The 11,087-nt window shown below is 31.9% G+C and overlaps 1 protein-coding gene across 1 annotated transcript; it reads right to left on the reverse strand.

Moving 5' to 3' along the window:
• Window positions 1–1,669: 1,669 nt before the first annotated feature.
• Window positions 1,670–9,741, reverse strand: LOC130817757 (vacuolar protein sorting-associated protein 32 homolog 2-like). The gene is made up of 7 exons (XM_057683621.1): window positions 9,344–9,741; window positions 5,878–5,977; window positions 5,146–5,231; window positions 4,828–4,919; window positions 3,764–3,878; window positions 3,478–3,673; window positions 1,670–1,969 (listed from the first exon to the last, which is right to left on the reverse strand). The coding sequence occupies exons 1-6, from the start codon at window positions 9,416–9,418 to the stop codon at window positions 3,482–3,484; spliced, it is 660 nt and encodes a 219-aa protein (XP_057539604.1). The 5' UTR covers window positions 9,419–9,741; the 3' UTR covers window positions 1,670–1,969; window positions 3,478–3,481.
• Between the last annotated feature and the right edge of the window lie 1,346 nt (window positions 9,742–11,087).

An 11,087-nucleotide genomic window follows, 5' to 3' on the forward strand; every position in this document is an offset into this window, starting at 1 on the left:
CATAATAAATATTCTTGATTACTTATTTACTTATATTCCCTTTTCTAAAAATAGTAATTTTATATATTCCTTCTAATTTATAGCAATTATTCCACTTAGAATTTACACAAATATTAAGGCAAAAAGGATAATAATTAAAAGGTATCTATATTTATAAATTAGAATAAGATTACAATAAAAAGGTTTTCACGTATACAAATTAATTAAAGAAGTAATAACCACAAAAAGGCGCCTATATATATAATTTAAGGACGAAATCACAACAAAAAGGTGTAAATATGTGTCAAAAATTATTAGTTAAAATAGTAATAAAACGATTAAGGTGAACTGACGTAAAAAGGAAATATGATATTTTTTCGGAGAGAGTATTAACAAATGAACCTCACCTCATTATTCTCGATTACTACCTTCTATATTACGTTTAATTAGAATTGGAGAAAATATGGCGAGTGTTTCAACGTTTATAAGATGGAGTAATTTTGTTTAGGGTCTATTTAATTGATTAATATTTAATGAAAAATTTAATTAGGATAACAGATTTTTAAATAGATTTATATTAGTTCAGTTCAATTCTTTAATTTATCAAATTTAATAAAAAGTGTGGTTATTTTTTAGTAATATTAAAAATGTAAATGTTAAAACCAGAAAAATGACGAATTTTAGGCCGTAAGTCAGAAGACGACAAGATTATCGTTTATAAAAATATTAGGGGACGAAGATTTTTAAACTCCCAATTTTTAATTTAAAAACTATACTCTTTTAGGGGAGCTACATCTTTTATGGTAATAATTATACAATATATTTTTTTTTTTGCAATATGACCCAAAAAAATTCTGGGGAGCTTAGCTCTTTTAGGCCTACACAAGAAATATTTTCGCATAAAAAATTAATATGTTAAGTATTTGTTTTATGTGGTTTGATGCATAATAGAAAATTAATATTTGGAAAGAAAAGATTGAAATGATTTACTAAAAAATATTGCAATTGAAATACAAAATTGTTCACAAGACTATAAGTCTATAATCTGTCTATAAGGTTATCGGGAATGAAATTTATATGTGGATAGAAAAGACCATTAATATTTATAGAGTGGGATCACATGATCCTACAAATTTGTACAAAAAAACAAGTTATAGTTGTATACTTACATGTGTTTTATTTAGTCATTTTCAATATGATACAACTATTAATTTTTATTTATTACCTAAATTTATAGAAACTTAAAACGTAGAATTTTCAACATAAATTGTTGCTTTATCATTTACATTTGAAATTCATTGATGTAAGAAAATTGTAATTTTAAAAAATGTATTACATGTACTATTATATCTAGTTATTTAGATAAAATAAATGTATTTATTTTTGTACTTTAAAAGATCAATAATAACATTATAAGAATTGGTGAATAGGAAAAGATACTTTTCATGATAAAGTGACATCTGAACATTTTTTAAGGTGGATGATATAAGTGTTTTTTAATTATACTAACGGTAGATATATATTTTGTATGTCCCTCTCAATTTGTATCAATTTTCATTTTACTTTGTCTCACTAATCACATTTTTCTTTTATATCAATTCTATCATCTACTTATTTTTTGTCTTGCTCTCCAACTCAAATTCACTTTCCATAAAATTTTATTTACTTTGCAACCGGTATAAAATGAAAGGACTAGAGAAAATATGATAAGATAATATAATATGCAATATTAGACTCATTACAGAATAATAAGGTTGACAGAAAAATTACAGTGTTTATAAGAAAAAAAAAATTACAATGAGAACAAGTTGTTCACAGAATCTGTACAAGTTTAGGTTATTAGTTATTACCAAAAATCCAAGATTGGGGTAATAAATTAACCTTCCAGCACTAATAGTCAATCGAGCTTATTAGCATTACAGGCTACAGCTACATCCATGGTGACCGTTGAGGACCCCACCTGTCTGGCTGTCTTTCATTCCCAAAATAACTGCATTTTGAATGAGAATGTCAAATATTCACCAAGTTATAATATCAGCAATCATATTACAACATTTGTCTAATTGCAATGGTAAGGATTAGATGACCTGCATATGAACCCGACTAGCGAAAATAACAACATTTCATTAACCCAAAGCCTTTTGGTGGCTCTTAGGATTAAGGAGGTAGCAGATGTACACAATCTTACCCTTTTTAGTAATAACAAAAAGGTTATTTTCGACTGACTCTTCGTTTACATAAATTCACGTGGTATAAGAGACACTATTTTAATATTGTCCATCATGATCCGAAACCAAGGGATGATATATTTTTGCCCCATTGAAATAAAGGTCACCAAGCTTAATAAATCATCACTTCTGCAGATAACCATATTCCTCGGTCTCATTCATTTTGCATCATTTAGGTGAAAAGGCTTTCACGTATAATCTGAAATTGAGTGAGACAAAGGAGTATGTTATTCGGCTTATGTCCAATGTCCAATCTTTTCTCTCAAGACCTAACAGAGACCAAAGGGAGAACCCTCATCTGCAAGTCCCCCCTCCCCCCTTCATTCTCTTGCTTGTACAAGGCTTTCAAGATTTTACCACAAACGTTTTTGTCACAAGTCACAACCTGAAAAAAGTCCATCCTCCTCCGCCACTTAGTATGCTATAGAGCACACACAACCAATTCCGAATGCAACAAATGACGTCATCATAGGCCAAGTCTAATATAGATTTAGTGCACAATACTATTATTACTCTATACTTCTTACTCTCTACATTTTACTAACTCACACTTCTTACTCTTTACTTCTTCACTAACCCACACTCCTTACTCTCCAATCTAGTAGCCCACTAGCATGTTAAGGTTGGTGCACACTAATTTAGTGTGCAATAAGTCCACACAAGAGTTTCTGGTCACCAAAACTATTAGTCTTCTCAACAAAGAAAGTGTTAGATCCCTCAACTTAGCACAAACTAGCCATTAATTGAATGTTATAAACTACACAATTTCGAAATTTCAGAGAGCAATAATTCCAGATGAGTACTATTGTTTTCCATTTTGATGGAATCATATACAGCACAAACAAGAGTACTGATTTTATTTTAACAAATAATTTGATAATAAATTTCACATAGATCATAGATGAGAACAGTGATGACTCCCAAGACAAAAAAACTTAGCATATCATATATTATAATCAAGAGCAAATGTTAAATCGGTTTTGACAACCAGTACTATAATACCAGACAAGTTAAAACATGCTCACTTTGTTATGACTAAAATGTGTAGAATTTTTTCACTATTTGTGTTCATAAATTAGGGTATCACATGCATCTAGCTAAAATGAATTAGGAGATCCTGTGGGAATCAGAAGCAAGACCAAACGAAAATAGAATTGGTAAAAGTTGAAAATTCAAAGTGGGGTTCCAAAGGTTAAAGCCTGTACAGGATTAGTAAAAAACAATCACTCCACAAGCACCCACTCTATCTTTTGAGAAAGGGAACACAAACCTCTCTACAGTGCCATCTCAGCTTGCAAAGCAGCAAGCTCTTCCTCTTCAGCAGTCTGCTTCTGAGGTGCCGGGCGTACCAGTTGTTTTCCGGATGGAACATACACGGGTGCGGCAGGAGCAGTAGTAGCTGGCTGTAAAAGTTGCTCCTCCAGTTCAGCACCTTCTAGCTCTTCAAGTTCTGCTTCCAATTCATCCTTTTCAAGAGACAAGTGCACATGGCATATGTCATTACTGAACCATCAAAAAACTCGAAGCAAATAGAAATTCTAAAAAAAAAAACACACCTCATCAAAATCAGCCGCAGCACCAATTGGGGCGGAGAGAGCTTCCTGTATCTGTTTCAAGTTCTCTGTCTGTTCATTGATCTCATCCATAGTTTTATCAACATTATCAATGTTTCTGTAAAGTAAAACTCTTTTTCAGTATGATACACATGCTCCCTCCTTACCTTACAGTGTAGTCATATACCATCACCATTTTTCTTTTGGTGGTTTCAACATCATAGTAACATCCATGAATAAGGCTTCCAAAAATTTTCCAATTTGAAATTACTAAATGCATTAATTCTACTATTCTCGCAGCGGTTATCTTTCCAGGTCACATTCATCTTCTCAATATTACTTAGGACAAATTCGTACTACATTCATTCCAATAACGCATCTATAAATGTTAAAATTCTGAAATAACTATCAAACAGAGTGACACAAAAAAATGTAAAGCAGTGATAGAAAAATTACGCAAATCATAAAAGACATGGTCAACACAATTTTAAAACCAAGTCTACATACACAATAGGTAACTTTTACAATAAGAACATATTTTAAATATTACTCCTCTAGAGATTGCTGCTCAAGGGGGATTGCACAAAGATCAAAATGGGAAAGTAGTTATTTTAGTGGGGTATTGCGGGTGGAGTCATGCCCTTTAGTGGGAAAATTATTGGTTTTAATGTAGGAAAGAGAAATAATTTGTAGGGTTTAGTGAGGTATTACGGGTGTAGTCATGTTCCAAAATAATAAAGTGCCAAACTCGGTGGGACGGACTAAAGTAGTATATGGGCCAAATTAGGGGGTTCGGAGGGAGTATAATCGTAAAAAGCCATTTACCGACATAACACCATTTTTTTCTAGATCAGAAAAATAGCAAAAAAATTCTTTAGGGTGAAACAAATGCAGACATCTAAAAACCATGGCATCAGTGGAAGTTACATTTTAGTCAATCTGATATTGAACTGACAATCCCCATCCAAAAAATACAGTTTTTAGTTCTTACAGAATCTCGGCCAATCCACAATTTCTACATTCAGCAAACTCACAAACTGAAAGACATATATGGTTGGGATACTTACGTTGCTTTTTGCATAGCCTTCATAGCAGATGCACCAGACCTTAAAGCATCAACAGTTTCAGTTGTTGCTTTAGCCCCTTCAAGCAATATCATCTGTCAGCCAACACAAATAGCAAGAAGAAAATAAAAGGGTGAATACACTATTCAATGTAACCGCAGCACCCAAACATGGGATGAAGAGGAAGGGACAGTCACAAAATGCCTGTGTGCAATAACAAAACTACATTGTAGAACCCTCCAAAATAATTGTGTCACAGAAAAGAAAAGACAATAGTGTCAACTCATAAAATGCCATAGGCAAGCAAGGTAATAGAGCAACCTGATCATGGATTCGCAACTGCATATTTCCAAGCTGCTCAATTTGTTGTTCATATAATCTCTTCCTCTTCAGACATGTTATAGCAGCTTCATGCAAAACATAAATGGAATCAGCACAATATATGTTAAGCCATAATAATAACTATAACAAAAACAAGACAAGATTGAATATTTGGCAATGCAAAAAACACCCTCAAACCAAGCATGCATGGAAATCCTTACTATCACATTTAAGCTATTCAACGAGAAAAGTGCACACGTCCTAGATTTCATCGATCTCTACAAACATCCAAGAACAGGCTACTATATGAATACTTCTCCTATCCCTTCGAAATTGCCATACATTCTATTTGAATTTATCCCATATACTTTGCTATAATTTCTTTTAATGAAAATGTGTCCACCACTTTCTTTAATTCTCATTCACGCAATTCATTTCTCTTTTAGAACCATCCATATGATTTAAATGACCCCGTCAATCCTTAATATTTGTGCCAATGCACATGTTGCAATTTAAAGGGGAAGCTGCGGAAGTATAATACAAGATGTCTACTATGCCAGTGTCATTTACTGAAACCTACTCAATAAAAATAGATGAATTTCAATCAACAAACTTCAAAATGACATTAGTCTAACACAAATAAATAATGGAAGTTGGAGAGCATTGCATGTTCAATCAATAGAAGATCAATATAAATTGTTATATATGCCACCACCAAGATGTCAAACATACCACGCTTGTTCTTTGCTCTGGTGAACTCCTTAGCCTTTTCAACCTCAGCAGCAGCTTTCTTCGTAAGAACCTGCTCCTTTTTCTCCAACATTTCAAGAGTCTGCACAACACACATAATGAATAAACCAGTTAAGTTTCTAGGTAACCAAACGAAGTTTAATAATTATAACAACCTTGGAAGTCAACACAATTACAAATCTGCGGGGAAAAAGTAGCAGCCACAAGTGATCAAGAAAGGCGACAGATAAGAACTCAAAGTAGCAAGGCTGCTCTAGCTAATGTGGTTCTATACTTACAGAATGAAAGAAATATCAATAACTTTACTTGAAAATGGGTGATGGTTTGCGATACTTTGAGTTTTAACTATTTAATGTAAGGGCAGAGCTAAGAAAAGTAGAACTCTGCGATCAATACTGAAAATCAGAAACAACTACTATGAGGTGCAAAGTTATTTACTTCACATCTTCCAAAATCTTGACATAGAACACATATTTCAAGGAGAAAAGAGTCCCCCAAAGGAGTAAGGAAAGAATACATAACCACACCTAGCTAATAGCCTAGTAGAAAGATGGCTGATTTTTCTGACAAAAGAAACAATATAATACTTAGACCATGTTTACAAAATAGATTGATTAGAATCTAACATGCCAAGAATAATTTTAATACTATCTCCAGTGTAAGTTTTATAAATTATAAGCATAAAATAATATACACTATAATACTATACATTCACAACTTACAAACCAGCGTCAATCTCCAGGCCGACCGTTACACTCCCCAAATCACCATAGTGCCTAGGCGTCTTCATAAATATTTGAAATAAACTGCTCAATATATGGTTTAGATTGTACGTCAATTATCATAAAATAATTAACCTATTACATGTTAAGGTGTATAATGAGGGTAACACTCCATTCATGTGGCCTCAAATTCTTTTTTCCAAGAGACTATGGGTTTGGAAGGACTTACTATAATGCCTGAAATAATAGACTAGATTGTGCACAAGCATATAGTAAAGAAAAGCAGAAGAAAGAAGAACAGATGAGAAGAATGAAAGAGCAGAGAAGAGAATGCAGGAAGAAGAAGAATAATGAGAGAGAGAATGCTTGTAGTATCATTTATCTAGATGAGCAAAGTATTCATCCTGAACTCTTCAAGCGATTCATTAGCTCCTTAGTGTGTATGAACACAATTGTGAACACAAGCATGAATGAGATCATACCCCTAACCCTCTATTTATATACAAGCAAAATCTACTAGAAGATGCAATTCCCCAATGCCCATTGCATAACAAACTCTCCAGTTGGCATAACAAACTTGCCCATTTGTATGACCACTTGATACCCTTCTAGAAGCAGCTATTTTAAGCAACGTGATTTCCCTTCCTCCTCTTTAAGTGTAGCGTATGGCTGGCTAGGGGGCTATTTGGGATGGGCTTCAAAAATTACATGAGTCCATTATGCTTAATTCTTAGAATTTAGAAAGAACATCACATCCATGGCCTTAGAGCTCTTCTTAAACGTCAAAAGATCTCCCACCATAACACATTATATAAGATTTACCTATGTGAATGTAGCACGTTTCCAGTGAAACTTGGTAAAGCAACAAGCTTGGCTTCACACAACACAACACGAAAAAACAAACCCAAGGTCTAGATATGAGCTCTAGTCGAGATCAACTTGATCAATACTAGGCTCAAACGTAAGAAAACGAGTCGATTTAAGCTATTCATTGCTCATCTCAAAAAAGCTAACAAGAAACTCAAAAATTTTGTAAATTATTTGAAGGATTATTTCATATTTTGTTTATAACGTAGTTGTTAAAAGGCAAGAGGCACTCTAAAGTGCTAGGGGGTCTTATAGCTTACGTTCTAGGCATTGGGTGAAGGCGCAAGCATTTGGACGTAAGGCACCTCAAAATCAATTACAAAATAAATTACCGATCCTAAAAAAATCACTAGAAGGGAAATCAAATAGAAAAGGAGAAATTAAAAAGAGATGTTATACATAAAGGGTGTTCTTATCAAATAATCTTCTTCTAAGGCTAAGCCAAATCGTGCTCTAAGATGCTCTAGGGTTCTTGCCTTTAAGCGTTAAAAGGCGCTATGAGGCGCTTGCCTAAAGGAACCGTCTCGTCTTGCCCTATCAAGGCGTCCAACCTAATTAATCAAACATTTTATGGTATTGAGAAGACATAAGAAAACGTTTTTAAGTTGCAAATAACAAGGAAAAAATAAGAGAAAAATGTTTGTATTGGTTTGGTCTATGTCCAAAAAATGCATTATTAGAAAAATATTGTCATAACATTGGGAAGATTAGAAAAGAGGGAGATAGGTCGAAAAAGACCTTGATACAAGATAGGAAAATGGCATGAACAATTGGAATTTGTAGAAGTATATGACAATAGATGCATAGATAAGAATGCAGTATGAACGGAGAAGATACTTAGATGATCATTGGAATTGATTTTCGTAGTGGTAGGTTAGTATTAGATATGGCCAAATAAAGTATGATCGCTCATGCTACTTTGTTTTGGTTCATTTAATCGACCCTGTAAGGTGAGACAGACTTTGAAATTATTTGTGAAAAAATTGCTACCTAATGCACCGTGTACCTTTGAAATTATACAACTGAATTCCCAAGAAAATACCAAAACAAAATATTTGAAAAAAATTAGATGAGAACCAAATTAAGAAAATATTATAAAATTTCTAGCTAATACACTTTGTACCAAGGATCAATAAAAACAACGTCTTTATTAGTGTTATCACTAATAAAGGTAAGATTGTGCACATCTAACCTCAAACCCCACCCTATGTGAAAGCCACTTATTGCCATTGGGGTAATGTCGAAATGGAGTATTGTATGGCCTATCCAACTATCATTTTCAACACCCACATTATGTATTAAACTCTTAATGTGCTAACTCAAGGTTCTAAATAAATGAGACAACTCATTATCTAGTGAAAACCTCCTTAATCGTTTAAACGCTGAAGAAACTTGACTTGAACACGAATAAATGCAATTTGGAGAAAGCTCATCTTGAATTTCCAATTCAGCTCACTACGTTAAGAATCAAACTAAACTTGAGCTTAACTTGATCAAATATTAGGCTAATATGTCAGAATAACAACTTATAACGGTTGTTTCTCCATGATCTAGATCATGGATTACGTAACTGGTTTCTAGAACTGTAAAATCAAAATTTGTTATAAATAGGCAATTAAATATGACGCCTTTGTTCATTATTAAAAAATTGAAAGTCCACCAAACAATACACATATGAATCGTCACACAAGTAAACTTCAAAACTTGTTGAAATCCGAATAAACTTGATTACTATCTAAGTAAAATCAACAAAATCAATCATACATCCCATCAGAAGATTTACACACGACTAAAATTGATCAAATTCAAGAGCGATAAATAATTATAATTATAATTTTTAAGTAGAAAAAGAGGCAAACCTCACTCAATTTGTCCAAAGTAGCCACAGCACTGGTTGTTCCCTCTTTAGGTTTGCCGAAAATCCTTGTAAACATCTTCGATTGATTATTGATCCCTAAAACTCGAATAAAATCAACACAAAGGAGAGAAGAAAGAGGAAACCGCGTGAACTGGATGGAAAAGTATGATGAAATTAATTTGTTCAATCAAGCAAATCACACATTCACGAATCTGGATAAACTGAAGATTGAAATCGGAAGAGAGATGTGAATAGCCAGAAGTGGAATCAATCATGGATTGTAGAAGAAATTGGGAATTTGGATTAGCTAACCTCAACAAAAGGCAAATTTGGAGGTTAATAGGAAAGTTTTCTACTCGTAGGAACAAAGCCAAGCCAAAAGTTGAATAGCGATATTAGACTATTTTTTTTATCTCCAATTGGTTCGAGTATAATAAAAAAAAAAGTAAAATGTAAATTAAATTGTGCGGTGATCATTAAAAATATTGTAAGTATTGCATGCTTATTCGGTGAATATTAAGGACATTATAAGTATATATTTAAGATATTGTAAGTAGGCATTAAAAATATTGTAAGTATTGCATGCTTATTCGGTGAATATTAAGGACATTATAAGTATATATTTAAGATATTGTAAGTAGGCATTAAAAATACGGTAAGTAGTCATTTAAGGAGGATGTAAATAGGCATTAAGAATACTCTAGGTAGACATTTTAGAATAATGTAATTAAGCATTAAGGATATTGTAAGTAGGCATTAATGATGATAAAAAAAACCGCATTAAAGATACAAGCATTAAGCTGGGCTGGATCTGATAGACGATCTCTCATGAGACTAACTGAATATAAAATAAGCTTGAACGTTGAATTATGTCAATAACCATAATATAACAAATATTTTATAACAAATGAAGTATTGAAGTTCAAAACAAACTGGATGATTCGGTATTTATACGATCTTATGACCGAATCAGATATTACCAAGTTAATTCCTTTTTCTTAAAAGTCATTTATTAAGCTCATTTTTAAAATATTTTTGACCAACCAAAAAACTAAAAACCAAGAAAAAAAATACTCAAAAACACAACTATTTAAGACACTCTAAATAAGCAATAATTTGTAATCAATAACGTGATTTGTAAATAACCACAAAAAAAAAAATAATAATAATAAAATAAATAAAATCAAAAAAATTAAATTAAATTCACAAAACCCTCACCTTGTCAAATTCCACCACATAAAAATAAGTTATTAACTTTACAAATTACCCTTTTTTTAGTGAGTGGGCAGCCAAATAATCTACCCGATTCTTATTTGTCGCCACCTTTTTCATTTTATCGCCACCCCTCGAATGAAATTACAAATTTGCCCCTGGAATTTAAAAAATTACAACTTTGCCATTGAACTTAAAATTTCTTATTTTTTATACTAATAATAATAATAATAATAATAATAATAATAATAATAATAATAAAAATAATAATAATATTTAAAAAAATAAATTAAATATAATAATTAAAACAAAAATAAAAATTTAATAATAATAATAACAATCACAATAATAATAATAATAATAATAATAATAACAAAAATAATAATAATAATAATAATAATAATAATAATAATAATAATAATAATAATAATAATAACAATAATATAAATAAAATTAATAAAATTTAAAAAAAAAATAAAAAAATAATACCAGTCGCACAAAAAGTGCGACTGCACCTAGGTCGAGTCGCACAA

Source organism: Amaranthus tricolor, chromosome 7, assembly GCF_026212465.1.
Source record: "Amaranthus tricolor cultivar Red isolate AtriRed21 chromosome 7, ASM2621246v1, whole genome shotgun sequence".
In the NCBI taxonomy this organism is placed as follows: Eukaryota; Viridiplantae; Streptophyta; class Magnoliopsida; order Caryophyllales; family Amaranthaceae; genus Amaranthus; species Amaranthus tricolor.

Excerpts from the sequence above, each read along its gene's own strand:
- LOC130817757 (XM_057683621.1), bottom strand. The coding sequence starts at position 9,418 with ATGTTTACAAGGATTTTCGGCAAACCTAAAGAGGGAACAACCAGTGCT. Across the intron at positions 5,978-9,343 it reads CTTTGGACAAATTGAGTGAG|ACTCTTGAAATGTTGGAGAA; the intron begins GTTTGCCTCTTT and ends TGTGTTGTGCAG. Across the intron at positions 3,879-4,827 it reads AAGGCTATGCAAAAAGCAAC|AAACATTGATAATGTTGATA; the intron begins GTAAGTATCCCA and ends TTTACTTTACAG.